Raw genomic sequence first — 19,572 nt, forward strand, 5'->3', positions numbered from 1 at the left:
TAAGGACAGTGCCAAAATTAAACCACGCATTTGTAATTCTTTCTTTTTTTTCTTCCTCAATTCATTTCTTTTTTCTTTCTTTCTTTTATCTGTGAATAAAATGTTTGTTTGAAAATACTGTATGTTGGATAAAGAAGTTAAACCAGACAGAGACGTTCTAATATTGCCTAGAAGGACTTTGGTTAAACTCCCCTTGTCTAAAACGTTGTCCCTCTCTCAGCCTAATACATCCATGCTCTCAGCCGACAGGCGGCGCTGTGGTCCCATAATGGCCGCCTCTTCTTCTTCCTCTTCGTCGCGTCATCAACGTGACGTCGTGATACCGCGACGTAAACCGTACGTACGACAGCGGCCTGTGTGTTTTCACTTGAGCGCTGTAATTTTTTCTCTCCGGTGGAGGATTTGTGTCTGCAATCCGTCACCATCATGAAACTAGTCAGGTAGGTGGACGTGAAAACACTTTGTCCGTCGAGCTGTGTGATTAGATTTGTTGAAAACGAACCGACGCCGGCGGATGGAGGTAGATAGTTACGGTGCCGAGACGGTGATGGAGGCGGGAAGCGGAATGAATGGAGGGAGGGAGGCAGGCTGCTGCTACAAAGACCGGGCACCGGGCTCTGAAATAACCCGATATTCATTCACAACAAACACAGATACACGCTCACACATGTGGGGTTATTAATGCCTGAGCCCAGGGTTTAGTCCTGAACTTGTCCAGGTGCTCGGCTAGATACAGTTTGCCAACTCGCATGAATTCATACGGACGTTAACGTTACGGTAACGTTAGTCGTAGGCCCCGCCTCTACTATTAACTTACTACGGCTTCTTTAAACCCGAGTTAAACCCCGGTTTACTAGAGTTTCTTCTCAATGTGATTTGAAAATACTAAATGAAGCAAGAAAGTTGTCCTTCAGTCTGAGCGGAGGCCGCGTTTCACCGTAGTGCCTTTGTTTTGGTGCAGGTTAGCTCCACAGCTAACTGAGGCTAACTAAGGTAACAGGCTGCCCCTAAGTGGGGGCATTAGGCATTTTGCCCCCGAAATTTTATGAGTGTGCATAAAGTACTTTTTTTTTTTTTTTAATCTACATGCGCATGTGCAACCAGTAAATTGTCTGTGTTTTTGTTTGTTTTGTTTAACTCTGGTGAAAATGGAGAGTCAAATAACCTGGTATGGTGGCAGGCCAGGCCAATGTGTGTGAGGATCATGAATGAAAACTAGCCTAAATGTAATCAATACTTTATTTGGTGTTTAACTTTCTGCTTGTGCTCCTAACATTTTAAGTAAGGGGCTCTGTGCTCCTAGAAAATAAAAAGTTTGTCTGGGACCCTGCAACTTAAAACTGAACAGGGTCCACAGGTCGATGTGTTTACAATGTGTGTAACCTTGTTCTCTCCTGCTGTTTGTTTTTTAAAGGTTTTTGATGAAGCTCAGCCATGAGACGGTTACCATCGAACTGAAAAATGGCACCCAGGTCCACGGCACCATCACAGGTAAGAAACTGTTGGTGCCACAACCAGTCTGTACTGACAAACTGCACTGAGAGATTTAGTTTGTTATGGCTCCAGTTAAGAATCGTTGAATCTGTTTGTAGGTTCACGGTGCCACTAAGTCCTTTGCTTTTGGGGTGTTGTCCTAATGTATTTGTGATTTTGGCAGCTCTATAAGTGCATAGTGCTAGTGCGCATGGCCAGGTGATCGTTTTTGTGTGGTGCATCCTCAGTGTAGATTAGGAGGTCATGTTTGGCCGACCCCTGGCTACATTGAATTCACCACAACAAGTGATACTGCATCAAGGCTGTAACAAGGCAGCTTGTCTGCTGAGACTCTGGTTAACTTTGGGGCACAGCACTGGCTCAGGCTGATGTTGCTGCCTTCCAGATGTTCAGTCTTACCTGTTTCGGCTCTAATGCAAGGATGGAGGATTCATGAAAACACAGGAGTAGTTTGAATGACTTCAAATGAAGCTCCTGTAGCTGTACCTTGTGCAGTCATTGGGATGGTTGATCTGTTCTCATTTTCATTCTTCTCTTCTTGTTTTCCTGTTTAGGTGTTGATGTAAGTATGAACACCCACCTGAAGGCTGTGAAAATGACCCTGAAGAACAGGGAGCCCACTCAGCTGGAGTCGCTTAGTATCCGTGGCAACAACATCCGCTACTTCATCCTGCCCGACAGCCTCCCACTGGACACCTTGCTGGTCGACATCGAGCCAAAGATCAAGTCCAAGAAGAGGGAAGCAGGTGAGTGTGGAGGAAGTGACACGAGGATACAGTGGGTCGTTTTGTTTTGTTGTTTTGTTTTTAGTTGTTTTGATGTAGAATCCGTTTTAGGGTTTTCTACTTCATTTTTAACAGTCACAAGTAAATCTTTAACGTTGCCTCCTTGACATGTTTCGACTGCAGCGTGCAATCAAAACATGTCAATGAAGTAGAAAACGCAAAATACTAAAAAGAAGACATAATGAACGTAATCACACCACTGATGTTGGGTTCTGTTTTATCTTAACCCTTGTTGTATCGTTAAGGTTATGCTGTAAGCAAGCGTCAGGGAAATATCTTCCACTCAAACCCATTTTTCCTCTTAAGCAGATGTAGTTATTACAGGATGTTGATGCATTAACAAGCTCTATATAGGTTTGTTTGTTACGTTTGTAATCAATGTTAAGGTTGGTACGGAGCCTGAACAAGAGGTTGATTATTTTAACCGTATAGCAAAAATCCTCAATCTCTTAAGTTAAACACCAATGCTGATGTTAGATTTGTGCAAAGTGACTCCACGTTTTCATTGCCAACATCGGTATCTAATGTTAATGGTGTCAGTTCTGCAAAGTGGCAATGTTGCAGTTGAGAAACCAACAATACTAATCTCACCTGAAGTAATTGACCAACATTTAGATTTTATGACGAGTCAAGCAGCTCTGGCATCATTCAGTGTAGTTGTTAATAAGGTGTTGGGGGGAAATTTAACTCTGGTTTGCTGGTAAATGTTTCTGACTAATGTGTTTTTGTGTCTTTTCTCAGTGGCTGGCCGGGGACGAGGAAGAGGACGAGGTCGTGGCAGAGGACGGGGACGAGGTCGGGGCGGTCCCAGGAGATGATCACCAGGCCATACAGTTTCTTCTACACACCAACCAGCTGTTTGTACAGGATTTTTTTTTCTCAGAGGAAATGGTTTTGTGAATTTCTGTGTTTTTCTTTGTTTTTTCTTATTTTGTACATTAAAATGCTCCTTACAAAGAGGATAAACCTGACTTATGTGTGTTATTGCTGTGTTGTTGACTGGATTTTTTTTTTTTTTCAAGTCAGGGCACTTTGTGTTCCTACATTATGTTTTCGTTACATGGCATAATAAAGGGTATTTGCATATAAATGTTTGCCAAAGGGATTATTACGTTAAAGCAGATATCAGCTTCACGGCCGTTTCGGCTAATGCTGCGTTCAAGGCAGGCTTTTGAAACCGTAAGTTACAGCTTCAAGTCACAACTACGACTTGGTAGCGTTCCAGGTAACCCGTAGCTCGTGTTTTTACCATCCTGTTGTCTGTGAAAGTTCCCTATAACGGCCACTCGTAACTTCCGACCCGTGAACTCGTACCAGATCGAACTGGTATGACTTCACAGGAAGGAAAAACACAAAGTACGAGTTTCTTTGAACGCACCATGAGTTAGCAGCCCCCGCCCTTGTCAGGCATCAATTGGTCCTCGTGCTACGTCACCACATTCACGCGCATCCCTTGGCTGCACACACAGCCCTTCATGACGTTCTCTCTCCTCATTGGATAACACTTGTATCCCACAAGGAAAATTTTCTCCTCGGGTTACAGCAGAGCAGAGTGACGGAGAGACTCGTGTTTAGGCTGAAATACTTCATGTAAGTGATTGCTGACGGAAAATAGGACTATTTAGGACTTATATTAACAAAAACATTCCACTGATATCTGCTTTAAGTTTGTGGTCAAAATGGAGATCAATCAATATATACGTGATATGCACACATGCTAAAATCAATCTTTTAAACGTGGTCTGTGGAGTTATTCAAGTGCAGAGTCCTCTGCTTTAATTGCAGGTACTGGTAGTCATACAGAGGAGACTTCATAGCCCTTACTGCAGTCTAGCCTTTTCATCAAGGTTAGTAAGAAGATCTGTTTCCACCAGACTGCCAGTAGAGGCTGCTACAGAGAAGTGTTTGTACCAGAAGAAAGTACAGGCAACACAAATTAATACTGCAACAGGAACATTACAAAGGCCTCTCCCTGTATGCAAGGTCTAAAAGGGGGAGGCAGCTATTTACCTAATATAAACCTAATCATTTGTGAAAATGGGAAAGAACCGATGATATGAAAGGAGGAAATAGTTAAGAAATAAAAGTCAACACCACTGGAGTACAGTGGACATTGGACTACATCAGCTCAGGCTGGAAGAAATCCTTTGCACACTGAAGTTAGAAACCTAAGTTCATCCTTTAACAAGTTTATAGTATGTGTTTAGCTTAACAAACCATAACGATGATGAAGCCTTTATCTTTTAAAACAACCTCAAACCACTTGATGCTGTATGTCTTTCTGAGTCTTCTCTGGGTAAGTTTTTTTTTTTTTTTTTAACTTTCTACTTTGATAGTCATGGGCTGGTGCAACTTTAATATTATTTATTATTGTTGTTATTATATTTAATTATTAACTTCATTATATGTATGAATGACATGAATTGTAATGTAGTTAACATTAAAAAGTGTCAGGATGAAGAGTAAATTCAAAAAAAGACTGAGATTGGTGGACTTTTCCAGATGGTGAAAGATGAGTCATACATGGATAGAGATCCTTTATTTATCCCCATAGGCAAAATATTGTATCCGACATCTCCTTAACAGGAACGTATTAAAACAATATCACTGTGACCCCGAGGCCAGCATGTAGGTGCACTGTGCATGTAAGCTACAAATTGATAAATTTAAGAGGAATAAAATAGAAGAAAGTGCATTCAGAGTAGCATGTAGGAGTAGCACTTATAACTTAGTGTGCATGTGTGGTACAGTACAAGATAGAGAGATATTATGTGTTTTTTTGTTTTATTTTGTCATTTTTTTAATGCAATTGATAAGTAGTGTCTAAATCAAGTTGGGACTTTTGTTAGCATGTTTTGTCCGTTATGATTGTTGTTGATAAGGAAGTAGAGGTACAAAAAGCAAGATAAGAATTTCACACCTTTATTTGCCTTATTGAATTTCTACACCTTTATTTGTCCTATTGTTTTCCTCAATGTTCTTCTTCTTACAATGGAAATTGTGAGGGGTGATTTGGTATTTCTACCAAAACCAATGGTATATGCTACAGTTTTGACAACAGCTTTCACCAAAATGTAGCCCCACTGCTGAAACTTTTGGCTGCTTTAACGCAGGCTACAAATTATGAAGTCCATCAATCTATTTTTGTTTTTTTCTTCAAATTCTGTAAAAATTATTACACCTATATGACACCAAACTTGCTAGAGAGCAAGAACAGTGGCATTTTAAGCAAAACAACTTCTCATTAAAAACAAATCACCAACATTTCCATGTGGTCAAGATGCATTTTATGTATTATCAGATTTTTGATGAGACATTTTTACAATTTTTGAAATCTGCCACGACAACTTGGGATCGGGTTCTTGGTTGTGATTTCAAGCCTCAGCTAGGGTGATGAAGACACATCGAAATGCCAGATGTCCTCAACTGGAAACACAAGACAATAGTCCTGATGGTGGCATTACAGCTCGCCTTTAAATTTCAAAACTTTGAAAATTCATAACAAATCAACCATATGGGCAACAACTTTGTAACTTTCAAATTGCCTGATTTTGCCTAAAATTGAGGCCCCGAGTCCATTGCTGTGCAGCACCTATAATTTGCCTTTGGTGTTCTGCACTGCCTCAACAAGGTTTCTGCAAATTTGTGTCATTAGTTTGTCTCAGAAAGTTTGTAGCACAGTTTGTGATGTTTATTTTTGTGTCTATTAAAGGTGGAGTACAATAGATCACACCTAGACAGTAGTGTTGTATTCTATGATATAGATAGTATAGGTATCCCAGAGGGGAAAAAAACACAACTTAAATTTACTCAGAGAGGTTCAGGCTCTGTGTAGATTTCACTGTCAGATGTAGGTCACACATCTGGACTTGATATTTTATTTGAGTGTGGGTCCTTCTCTCTGTCCCCTAACAAACTTTTTTCTGTTTTTAGGATGTCACTGATTCCAGAACAACACCACCTCCAGCACTACAAACAGGTCGTAAGTATCCATCTCACTCTTTAATTGTTGTGGTTGACATGTTTGTATTGTCACATATCATACTGCAGATTGTAATCTAAACAGATTGTCAAGTTTAGCTGCATTTGCAATGATCATATGGTATTGTGGTATGGTGTGATTTTGTCTTATTCATCTGATGAGCAAGATGGAATTTGTAATATCAGCAATACATTATATCAATTTTAAGCAATTTGATATAATTTCCACTCAGTGTCTCCACACACTTTGGTTGTGATGTACAAAATCTGTCCTTCTAATTATCATGTCAGGTCATGATTATTGTTATATTTTGATATTCCTGTAACAAATTGGTCCTGTTTATAAAGTTACTGGTATTAATTACTGATGATGCAACAGGAAACCTACGAAAGACGGACATTATTTTCTCTTATATGCAAACTCCTTATAATCCTTTAGAAAAGGAGCCTGAACATTGACATTAATGCTTTGTTTATAATTTCTTAAAATAATAATAATAATAATTTTGTTGAAACTTCCTCTCTTCCTTTCTGATCCCAGCTCCTCCTAATGCTGAAGGGTTTCAAGCAGTGACCCAAAATGAGACCAGTATAACTCTGGAGTGGACAAAAGTGGACAACATCACCAACTATATACTTAAGTTCAATGACAGAGAGGAAACAGTCACTGCACCAGAGGGACAAAATGTGGAACACACAATCTCAGGACTCACAAGTGCAACAACATACACCTTCAGTCTCTTGACTGTGTTTGAAGGTATCAACAACACTGGAGTCAACGTCACTGCATCAACGGGTAAGAGAGTATTTTCTTTTTTAACAGCTGTAAAACAAGAGGCAGACCAGAGCTCTGTACCAACATCTAACATCAAGTTTCTCAGTAACAGAGGGATGTTACTGTGATATTTTTGGCTGTTGCTGATAAAATAATTAACTGAATCGAACCGTTTATTTGATTTAAAAAAAAGCCCCTGACAACCCAGTGATGATATTGTCCACTCAGTGATCTTAGTTCCTGACAATAAGGATGTGATGTTGTTGAATCAAACTGAGAGAACTATAGGTCTGATGTAGGACAAGGTTAACAGCACCTCAGAATAAATGCTACAATATGAGAGCAAAGGTATAGAGAAGGAAGATATAAATCAATCTTATCAACGGACATCAGTAGAGTTTGAGGTCTCTTCACTTACAGCTGGGACAGTATTGAGTTTCACTCTTCACTGTGTTTGAGAGACTCAGCAGCACTGATAGACATTTGAAGCTGTAAGTGGTTGGTGGCAAAGTAATAATAATAATAATAATAATAATAATAATAATAATAATAATAATAATAATAATAATAATAATAATAATAATAAATTGTATTTATAGAGCGCATTTTCACCTGAAGAACAAGTCTCAAAGTGCTTACAATAAAGATTAGAAAAAATAGAAAATAAAGTAAAGTAATTGAACCATGGTTTACAAATTCTAGATCGAATCATGATTAAGTATAGCCTAATTTTCATATTGTTTTTAACATTATGTTACCGTAGTCTTTTAGAAAATCACTCCTTTCAGACAGTCAATAAAGAATATGAGGATTTGTTGATATCAATATCACTGTTGAAAATCAAATTGCCACCGTTTCTGCAAATCGTCTCTTTTGTGTGTAAACTCCTTATAATGCTTTACACAAGAAGCATGAATATTGACATTAATAGTTTATTATTTCTTCATAAAAAATAAAAACAAAAAAATAACATCAACTTTCCTCTCTTCCTTTCTGATCCCAGCTCCTCCTAATGCTGAAGGGTTTCAAGCAGTGACCCAAAATGAGACCAGTATAACTCTGGAGTGGACAAAAGTGGACAACATCCTCAACTATATACTGAAGTTCAATGACAGAGAGGAAACAGTCACTGCAGCAGAGGGACAAGATCCTGTGAGACACACAATCTCAGGACTCACAAGTGCAACAACATACACCTTCAATCTCTTGACTGTGTTTGGTCACATCAACAGCACTGGAGTCAGCCTCATTGCATCAACTGGTAAGAGAGTATTTTCTTTTTATACAGCTGTAAAACAAGAGGCAGACCAGAGCTCTGTACCAACATCTAACATCAAGTTTCTCACTAACAGAGCGATGTTACTGTGATATTTTTGGCTGTTGCTGATAAAATAATTAACTGCATCAAACCATTTATTTGATCAAAAACAGCTCCTGACAACCCAGTGATGATATTGTCCACTCAGTGATCTTAGTTCCTGACAATAAGGATGTGATGCTGTTGAACCAAACTGAGAGCACTATAGGTCTGATGTAGGACAACAAAGTTAACAACATCTAATGCTTAGATACAAGATCCATGGTTGTATAGAGAAGGAATCAATTAATCTTATTAAGAGACGTCAGTAGAGTTTTAAGTCTCTTCACTTACAGCTGGGACAGTATTTAGTTTCACTCTCTTCACTGTGTTTGAGAGACTCAGCAGCACTGGATAGACGGTGGAAGGTGGCAAAGTAATTGAAACATGGTTCAATCAATCTTTATTTATAGAGCACCTTTCATACACGGAAATGCAACACAAGGTGCTTTACACACATAGAAAAATAGAAACAGAAAAACAATTACAAGTAAAGATTCTAGATCAACTCGATGATTAAGTATGGCCTACTTGTAATTTTCATACATTTTTTTTGTATTATGTTAACATATTCTTTTAGGAAATCACTCCTGTTCATTGGCAGAAGAAGATGAGGATTTGTTGAAACATCAGTGTCAATCAAATTGGCACAATTTCTGTAAATCGTGCAAACCCCTTATAATCCTTTATACAACGAGCCTGAATATTGAAATTAATAGCTTGTTTATAATTTCTTCATAAATTCTTTTGAACATCAACATCTTGTTAAACTTTCCTCTCTTCCTTTTTGATCCCAGCTCCTCGTAATCCTGAAAGGTTTCAAGCAGTGACCCAAAATGAGACCAGTATAACTCTGGAGTGGACAAAAGTGGAAAACATCCCCAACTATATACTTAAGTTCAATAACAGAGAGGAAACAGTCACTGCACCAGAGGGACAAAATCCTGTGAGACACACAATCTCAGGACTCACAAGTACAACAACATACACCTTCACTCTCTTGACTGTGTTTGAAGGTATCAACAGCACTGGAGTCAACCTCACTGCATCAACTGGTAAGAGAGTATTTTCTTTTTATACAGCTGTAAAAAAAGAGACAGACCAGAGCTCTGTACCAACATCTAACATCAAGTTTCTCAGTAACAGAGGGATGTTACTGTGATATTTTTGGATTTTGCTGATCAAATAATTAACTGCATCAAACCGTTTATTTGATCAAAAACAGCTCCTGACAACCCAGTGATGATATTGTCCACTCAGTGATCTTAGTTCTTGACAATAAGGATGTGATGCTGTTGAACCAAACTGAGAGCACTATAGGTCTGATGTAGGACAACAAAGTTAACAACATCTAATGCTTAGATACAAGATCCATGGTTGTATAGAGAAGGAATCAATTAATCTTATTAAGAGACGTCAGTAGAGTTTTAAGTCTCTTCACTTACAGCTGGGACAGTATTTAGTTTCACTCTCTTCACTGTGTTTGAGAGACTCAGCAGCACTGGATAGATGGTGGAAGGTGGCAAAGTAATTGAAACATGGTTTGCAGATTCTAGATAAACTCGGTGATTAAGTATAGCCTACTTGTAATTTTCATATAATTTTTAGTATTATGTTACCATATTCTTTTAGCAAACCACTCCTGTTCATTGGCAGAAGAAGATGAGGATTTATTGAAACATCAGTATCAATCAAATTGGCACAATTTCTGCAAATCGTCTATTTTATAGGCAAACTCCTTATAACCATTTATACAAGAAGCCTGAATATTGAAATGTATAGCTTGTGTGGTGGCAAAAAATGTTGTTCCTTCACCAAAGTATTTAAAAAAGTATAACTGGACACGTCAGCTGTCTTTCTTGAGTTTTAATAAAAGGCATTCATGAATGGAGTCACACAACACAACTGCACAGGAGTACAGTCAGTGAGTGAGTGAGCTGAAGAGGCTCACCCGGGCGCTATCTTTATAGTTCCCAAAACACATTTGAACAACAGACAAAATATATGGCTGTGATAGCTGTGCCTGGCTTCACCGCCAGGACACAACTCCCCTTGTAAATTAACACAGAGCACCGGTCTGACCTTTAACCTGCTCTGTGTGGATTCAGTGATTTTGTGTCTGGTGTATGTCACACAGGTAAAAGGAAAGGATTAGCTGAGTACCACTTTCCACAAAGTGAAAGGAAGTTCACTTAGTTAACATGGTTATACAACCCTTGTAAAGCATACAATGGGTTACACCAAAATTTCCCATTACACTTGTTTATCAGTTCTTCATAAATTCTTTTGAACATCAACATCTTGTTAAACCTTCCTCTCTTCCTTTTTGATCCCAGCTCCTCGTAATCCTGAAAGGTTTCAAGCAGTGACCCAAAATGAGACCAGTATAACTCTGGAGTGGACAAAAGTGGAAAACATCCCCAACTATATACTTAAGTTCAATGACAGAGTGGAAACGATCACTGCAGCAGAGGAACAAGATCCTGTGAGACACACAATCTCAGGACTCATAAGTGCAACAACATACACCTTCACTCTCCTGACTGTGTTTCATCACATCAACAGCACTGGAGTCAGCATCGATGCATCAACTGGTAAGAGAGTATTTTATTTTTATACAGCTGTAAAAAAAGAGACAGACCAGAGCTCTGTACCAACATCTAACATCAAGTTTCTCAGTAACAGAGGGATGTTACTGTGATATTTTTGGCTGTTGCTGATAAAATAATTAACTGCATCAAACCGTTTATTTGATCAAAAACAGCTCCTGACAACCCAGTGATGATATTGTCCACTCAGTGATCTTAGTTCCTGACAATAAGGATGTGATGTTGTTGAACCAAACTGAGAGCACTATAGGTCTGATCGAGGACAACAAAGTTAACAACATCTAATGCTTAGATACAAGATCCATGGTTGTATAGAGAAGGAATCAATTAATCTTATTAAGAGACGTCAGTAGAGTTTTAAGTCTCTTCACTTACAGCTGGGACAGTATTTAGTTTCACTCTCTTCACTGTGTTTGAGAGACTCAGCAGCACTGGATAGATGGTGGAAGGTGGCAAAGTAATTGAAACATGGTTTGCAGATTCTAGATAAACTCGATGATTAAGTATAGCCTACTTGTAATTTTCATATAATTTTTAGTATTATGTTACCATATTCTTTTAGCAAACCACTCCTGTTCATTGGCAGAAGAAGATGAGGATTTATTGAAACATCAGTATCAATCAAATTGGCACAATTTCTGCAAATCGTCTATTTTATAGGCAAACTCCTTATAACCATTTATACAAGAAGCCTGAATATTGAAATGTATAGCTTGTTTATCAGTTCTTCATAAATTCTTTTGAACATCAACATCTTGTTAAACCTTCCTCTCTTCCTTTTTGATCCCAGCTCCTCGTAATCCTGAAAGGTTTCAAGCAGTGACCCAAAATGAGACCAGTATAACTCTGGAGTGGACAAAAGTGGAAAACATCCCCAACTATATACTTAAGTTCAATGACAGAGTGGAAACGATCACTGCAGCAGAGGAACAAGATCCTGTGAGACAAATCTCAGGACTCACAAGTGCAACAACATACACCTTCACTCTCTTGACTGTGTTTGATAACATCAGAAGCACTGGAGTCAGCATCGATGCATCAACTGGTAAGAGAGTATTTTATTTTTATACAGCTGTAAAAAAAGAGACAGACCAGAGCTCTGTACCAACATCTAACATCAAGTTTCTCAGTAACAGAGGGATGTTACTGTGATATTTTTGGCTGTTGCTGATAAAATAATTAACTGAATCAAACCGTTTATTTGATCAAAAACAGCTCCTGACAACCCAGTGATAATATTGTCCACTCAGTGATCTTAGTTCCTGACAAAGATGTGATGTTGTTGAACCAAACTGAGAGCACTATAGGTCTGATGTAGGATTTGTAATATCAGTATCACTGTTAAAAATCCAATTGCCACAGATTCTGCAAATCATATCTTTTATATGCAAACTCCTTATAACCCTTTATACAAGAAGCCTGAATATTGACATTAATAGTTTGTCATTTCTTCTTCTTCTTCTTCTTCTTCTTCTTCTTCTTCTTCTTCTTCTTCTTCTTCAAAAAAAAAAAAAAAAAAAAAAAAAAAAAAGATTTTAACATCAACATCTTGTTAAACTTTCCTCTCTTCCTTTTTGATCCCAGCTCCTCGTAATGCTGAAGGGTTTCAAGCAGTGACCCAAAGTGAGACCAGTATAACTCTGGAGTGGTATAGAGTGGACAACATCACCAAATATATACTTAAGTTCAATAACAGAGAGGAAACAGTCACTGCAGCAGAGGGACAAAATCCTATGAGACACACAATCTCAGGACTCACAAGTACAACAACATACACCTTCACTCTCTTGACTGTGCATGAAGGTATCAACAGCACTGGAGTCAGCCTCACTGCATCAACTGGTAAGAGAGTATTTTCTTTTTATACAGCTGTGAAACAAGAGGCAGACCAGAGCTCTGTACCAACATCAAACATCAAGTTTCTCAGTAACAGAGCGATGTTACTGTGATATTTTTGGATTTTGCTGATCAAATAATTAACTGAATCAAACCGTTTATTTGATCAAAAACAGCTCCTGACAACCCAGTGATGATATTGTCCACTCAGTGATCTTAGTTCCTGACAATAAGGATGTGATGCTGTTGAACCAAACTGAGAGCACTAAAGGTCTGATGTAGGACAACGTTAACAACATCTCAGGATAAATGCTACAATATGAGAGCAATGGTTGTATAGAGAAGGAAGATATGAATTAGCCTATTAAGATACGTCAGTAAAGTTTGCGGTCTCACTTTCAGCTGGGACAGTATTTAGTTTCACTCTTCACTGTGTTTGAGAGACTCAGCAGCACTGGATAGACATTTGAAGCTGTTAGTGGTTGGTGGCAAAGTAATTGAAACACGGTTTGCCAGTTCTAGATCGACTCATGATTAAGTGTGGCCTATTTGTCATTTTTGAATAATTTTTAACTTTACAATTTTCTTTTAATTCATCACTCCTGTTTATTGGATGAAGAAGATAAAGTTTTGTTGTAATATCAGTATCCGTGTTGAAAATCTATTTGCCACAGTTTCTTTCAAATCGTCTCTTTTGCATGCAAACTCCTTATAACCCTTCATACAAGAAGCCTGAATATGGAAATGAGTAGTTTGTTTCTTCTTCAAAAAACATTTTAACATCCACATTTTGTTAAACTTTCCTCTCTTCCTTTTTGATCCCAGCACCTAATGCTGAAAGGTTTCAAGCAGTGACCCAAAATGAGACCAGCATAACTCTGGAGTGGACAAAAGTGGACAACATCCCCAACTATATACTTCAGTTCAATGACAAAGAGGAAACAGTCACTGCATCAGAGGGACAAAATCCTGTGAGACACACAATCTCAGGACTCACAAGTGGAACAACATACACCTTCACTCTCCTGACTGTGTTTGATCACATCAACAGCACTGGAGTCAGCCTCATTGCATCAACTGGTAAGAGAGTATTTTCTTTTTATACAGCTGTAAAACAAGAGGCAGACCAGAGCTCTGTACCAACATCTAACATCAAGTTTCTCACTAACAGAGCGATGTTACTGTGATATTTTTGGCTGTTGCTGATAAAATAATTAACTGAACCAGACTGTTCATTTGTTTAAAAAACAACAACCTGACAATGTTATGGATGTGATGTTGTTGAACCAAGCTGAGAGTAATAGGTTTGATGTGGTGCAAGGTAGATCCTACAGTATGAGAGCAATAATAAAATAAAGGAGGAAAATATCACAGAATCTCAACCAGGGACCCCAGTAGAGCATGAGGTCTCTTCACTATTTAGTTTCACTCTCTTCGTTTGAGAGACTCAGACAGCAGCACTGGATAGACGTTTGAAGCTGTAAGTGGTTAGTGACAACAATTTGAACTATCTTTTACCCATTGACATGCAAAGTGTTCTTCTGGTTATCGTATGTCTTATTATCATGTTTGTCATTATTATCATTAATGTTGTTATATAGTCACAGTGCAAAGATTTATGTGTGTCTTTCTTTCCATCAGTTCCTCCAAAGGTCTCTTCAGTCACTGTGGCTGAACGTTCAACCACAAGCGTAACCCTGACATGGGACAATGTGAATGAAAACTGGGGATACATGCTTCATATTAATGGGAGCACCATAACGGTTCCCCCAGCTGCAAACCACACACATTCAGTCAAGCTCAAACTCGAGCCTGGGACAGAGTATCCATTCAGTGTGATCACAACATTCTCTGGACTCAATAGCACTGCTTATGAAGACTTCATTATAACAAGTATGTACAGGCTGTCTAATCAGATGACAAATTATTGTCAGTAGATAATGTTTTTCCGTATCAATAATATCTTATTCCACATTTACATTTACAAAGAGCCTACAAAGAGCCTACTCTGTAAAACACAAGTTATTGAAGCTTTGTCTGCAGTTGTATTCAATCTTTTTAGTTTTAGAAGTAGTCCAACATTATATGGGATGCAACTAATGATTAGCCTATTATTAATTTATTTATTGGTTTTGTAATTAAGTGCTTCATCAATTTATCTATAAAAAAGTAAACACAAATTTAATGTGTTATATGGGGCATATTCTAAAATGACAAGTCAATTAAATCAAATCTGTATGTCTACAAATATATAAAGTCATATATTTAGAGTCTGTTATATGTTGTTGTTTGTGACTCTTTCCACTTGTTTCATTCAGTTCCTGCAGATGTAAATGCTTTCTGTGAGTACTCGAATGGTGGCTATGCCATCAATGTTGTCTGGGATAAACTGGAAGGCGAGTGGGCTGAAGTGGAGGTGAATGTGACCGGGCAAACTTACACAGTATCTGAAAACGGGGGAGATCAGATCAAAATACCTGGATTCCAACCTGCTAAGACGTATGAAGTCTCCATAGGTTCAGTGAGCCTGGGTCCAGGGACCATAAGGCGCTCTGCACCGTATGTTTTTTTGTGCTATACTGATCCGAGAGGTGAGTCGAGTAAAAATACTACTTTTTAAATTGGCATTGGTAATATGACTCTCTTGTTCAGGTTCTTTGAATTGGTAGCCTTTTCTACCATCATAAAATTCAACCTGGTGGCAAAATAAAGAAAATTAGACTGTGATCTGTGCGTAGATAGGAACTTTTCTGCTGCGTTGAGTTTTTGTTGATTTTAGCCAAATTTTACTCTCTGCAGGAGTCATTGCTGGGTCAGTAATTGGTGTGCTGCTGTTTTTTATTCTGATCGGCCTGGCTGTCTTCATTTTGCTCAAAAAAACAAATTTAATCAGGTTGGTGCCACCTCAGTGTCAACACAACAACTTATACTGTCAGGCTCAGTCATATAGGTTACTGTCAGGCAGTGAACTTCTCTTTGATTCTTTCCCACAACAGAAAGAAAACATTCATTGTTGGATTCAAACAAGCTGATGAAATGAGCAAGTACGTCAAGGTTTAGACCCTGAATCCCATTTGGGATAGAATCAGTTGTTTACCTCAAATGAAAAAAAATCACTATATGATTAGTGTCAGTCTCTATCTGGTAAAATGTCTACACATCAGTAATTTTATGTAATGTGACATGCATTTTACATTTGTCTTAGAGCAATTTCTGTAGCAACATTTCCAGACCACTTCCACCAGTTAAGTGTGGATGACCATAGAGGAGTCAGAGAAGAATATGAGGTATAAAAACATCTTCCTCTTAATTCTCTTCCTGTTTATTTTGCATATGACTGTAAAAGTGTGTAAAAGTCTGTTAAGTTGACTGTTTTATTTATTTTCCATGACACATTATATTGCATGTTGTGTTATCTGCCAACTTCATGCAGAGCTTGGCCTCTGTTGGCACTAAGCAGACGTGTAAAGCAGCGACTCAGCCTGAGAACAAAGCCAGGAATCGTTTCGACAATGTCCTGCCATGTAAGCTTGTCTTCTGATGTCATGAGTTATAGAAATACATTAAACGGTCCAGGTCCAAGGAGTCATTCTGATGTGGCTGTACATCATAGCCTACTGTAGCCTACATCTTCTGTTTTATCATCCTAGACGACTGGTGTCGAGTGAAGCTAAGCACATCAAATCCCAATGAGACCTCTGACTACATTAATGCCAGTTACATGCAGGTATTATTTGATCACTGACAATCATCTTGTACAGTAAATATTGTTCTCTAATTACTATATAGCTTGTGAAAATCAAAAATAGGTCAGGTTTGATAAGGTTGAACTATGCTCAGATCTAAACATATTTACTTTAACAACGGCTTCTCAGGGCTACAATGGAGAGAGCGAGTACATTGCTACTCAGGGTCCTTTGCCCTCCACCTTTAGTGACTTCTGGAGGATGATTTGGGAGCAAAGAGTGAAAGGCATCGTCATGGTAACCAACTGTGTTGAAGAAGGACAGGTTAGTATTCAGAAATGTTTTATTCTCACATCCTACGTGCTGACCTCAAATTTTACGAGCGGTTGCGAAATCAATGACTTTCGTGGTAACAACTTCCTTATCGTGTAATTACTTTGAACTACTGTTCCAGTGTGGTTCATGAGGGTCACCACAAAGAAACGCTTAGACCGTTGTTCATCGCCACTTTTTGTTCTGTTGTCTCAACTAAACAACTTCAAGAATCTAATTTTGTTTTTCTAATGTGTGTTTTGTCTCCAGACCAAGTGTGAACGATACTGGCCTCCAGACAGCGACCCTTGCTCTCATGGAAACTTACTGATCACCATGAAATCTGAGCAGCAGGAGCCCAACTGGACATTGAGGGAGTTCAGTGTGAAAAATGTAATCAACATCTTTAATATTTTAGTGTGAATAAATAGGTTAGATAGTATTAACTCATCTCTGAGCAAAAAAAAAAAAAAACTTAACCGGGCAGTTTATTGGTTCATGACATTGACCTACAGTTTTTGTATTTGTCCATGTGAAACCTCTCAACAGACAAGCACGTCTGAAGAGCTCACGGTGAAACATTTCCACTTCACCGCCTGGCCTGACCACGGAGTCCCACAAGGAACCGACGTCCTGATCCAGTTCTCAGAGCTGGTGAGGCGCCACATAGACACAGAGGGGGATGGAGCACCAACCGTGGTTCACTGCAGGTACAGAATACATGCTTCTGTCTTTCTGGACAATAACTATACCATTTGTTGGACACTTCCATTTGACAAGTTATGACAACCATTAAAATTAAAATTCTTGTTCTGTTTCCTGATGTTGTTGTTGATGTTGTTAGATGTACATAAGCAGTTAAAGCAGAAGTAAGCGATCCGGTCGTTTTGGCTAACTTTTTGTCTGCCGATGGAGTTAGCAGCCCCCGCCCTCGTCATGGATCTATTGGTCCTCGTCCCTACGTCACCACATTCACGCGCATCCCTTGGCTGCACACACAGCCCTTCATGCCGTTCTCTCTCCTCATTGGATAAAGCTTGTAGGATACAAGGAAGTAGCCTATACAAGACGTTTTCTCCTCGCCTCAGAGCAGAGCAGAGTGACTGACAGACCCGTGTTTCGGACCAAACACTCTATGTAAGTGATTGCCGTCGGAAGATATAACTACTTAAGACTTAGCCTATATTAACGCAAATATTCCGCTTACTTCTGCTTTAAGCTGTTTGAGGGTCAGTCGTTGAAGATTTCTATGTGAAATGAATGACCGATATGGAAACCTGCAGCACTACTTCATGATGACTTTTTATTTTATTTTATCTGTGTTACTTCTCTGTCTCTTAGTGCCGGAGAGGGGAGGACAGGTATTATCATTGCCCTGGATGTGCTGCTTCAGCAGCTCGACAAAAAAAGAGAAGTGGGCATCAAAGCTGTTGTGCACAAGATGAGGCTGAGTCGACCATACATGGTGCGATCAGAGGTAAAACTGAGCTATTTGCATTGTGTATGAGGTAAAATTGAGCTATTTGCATTGTTTATGACACTGAGTTATAAGTACAAACACAAAAGCTTGCTGTTTAAGAATTTAAGTTTTTTTTAAGTTTAAGATTGGGAAGCTCTGAGTCTGGTAAACATGCAAATTATACCATCATGTGGCAAATAAGAGATTAACATAGATTACAGTGTTTACCTACAGTTCTAGGTCCCAGAGTGCTACCATAGGAAAACACCCGAGAAAAATATGTGCGGACCGGACATACCTAGCTCTCCTCCTGCTAGCTGCGCAACATTGCAGTTAAACAGAAGTAATGGAGGCAAAACTTTAAAACTGTGACTTTGGCCTCTATTATGCTCAAAATATAACTAAACATGCTTACACATGACCTTACTAGTCAACTGTCGAGCTCGGGAATGCCATATCAGTGAAGGTAAAACACACATGTAGCACTGCTCTCTCATATTAACAGATTATGCACAGTCAGTGTTGTGTGGTAAGGAACTGGTGGATGTTGCAAAGCATGTGTAGTGATATTTTGAGCATTATAGAGGCCAAAGTCATGGTGTTAAAGTTCTGCCCCAATTACTTCCTTGTTTAACTGCAATGTTGCGCAGCTAGCAGGAGGAGAGCTAGGTCCTGGTTGCACATATTTTTCTCGGGTGTTTTCCTATGATAGCACTCGAGGACCTAGAGCTGTAGAGTGTTATTTAGAAAATGACCAGAATTCTCCTTTAATTTATTTTCAGTCCCAGTATGTTTTCCTGCACCAGTGTATCATGGACCATCTGAAGCAAGAAGAGAACATATATGAGAGTCCAGAAATTTTATATGCCAATACCATTGAAATCCAAGAGATTCATCAGCAGAAGACAAATGCCTAAACTCATCATGCAAGTATAATTCTGAAATCAACATACATCAAGATTTGTAAATATGGATATTCATAAAATGTTTTAACTGAATATACATAGCACACTTCAGGATTCATTCATGTTTTTTTTATACATTTATTTCCCTACAATCTGTCAAATTTGTATTATGATTATATTGTAATTAATGTTTCTATTATCATTGTTATCATGTAAGGGGATCACACTGCAGATGATCACAGAATCTTTACAAATGACATTTATTATTAAAGATAAAAGGAAAACACAGTGTTCAGGGCATGTGGCTCATGGAGAAATGTTTATTGATCACATTACAGTATGGCATATGGATTTTGCATCTCCAAATGTTAAG

At 38.6% G+C, this 19,572-nt stretch overlaps 2 protein-coding genes across 2 annotated transcripts; both read left to right on the forward strand.

Annotated features, from left to right (window-relative positions):
- Positions 1 to 322: 322 nt before the first annotated feature.
- On the forward strand, positions 323 to 3,243 carry snrpd1 (small nuclear ribonucleoprotein D1 polypeptide). Its single transcript, XM_083981658.1, has 4 exons — positions 323 to 440; positions 1,415 to 1,491; positions 2,049 to 2,240; positions 3,021 to 3,243. Exons 1-4 carry the CDS (start codon positions 427 to 429, stop codon positions 3,095 to 3,097), a joined length of 360 nt encoding a protein of 119 aa, XP_083837784.1. The 5' UTR covers positions 323 to 426; the 3' UTR covers positions 3,098 to 3,243.
- A 1,491-nt stretch (positions 3,244 to 4,734) lies between these two features.
- On the forward strand, positions 4,735 to 19,396 carry LOC310993214 (receptor-type tyrosine-protein phosphatase H-like; the record flags this gene model as incomplete). Its single annotated transcript, XM_083981529.1, has 18 exons — positions 4,735 to 4,741; positions 6,802 to 7,056; positions 8,039 to 8,296; positions 9,190 to 9,447; positions 10,729 to 10,986; positions 11,792 to 12,046; positions 13,663 to 13,917; positions 15,156 to 15,428; positions 15,637 to 15,730; positions 15,834 to 15,881; positions 16,043 to 16,124; positions 16,271 to 16,361; positions 16,488 to 16,564; positions 16,713 to 16,847; positions 17,106 to 17,228; positions 17,385 to 17,545; positions 18,177 to 18,312; positions 19,077 to 19,396. 18 exons carry the CDS (start codon positions 4,735 to 4,737, stop codon positions 19,209 to 19,211), a joined length of 2,901 nt encoding a protein of 966 aa, XP_083837655.1. The 3' UTR covers positions 19,212 to 19,396.
- Positions 19,397 to 19,572: the final 176 nt, after the last annotated feature.

This window comes from Trachurus trachurus, assembly GCF_905171665.1.
Source record: "Trachurus trachurus genome assembly, chromosome: 11".
NCBI classification, from domain to species: Eukaryota; Metazoa; Chordata; class Actinopteri; order Carangiformes; family Carangidae; genus Trachurus; species Trachurus trachurus.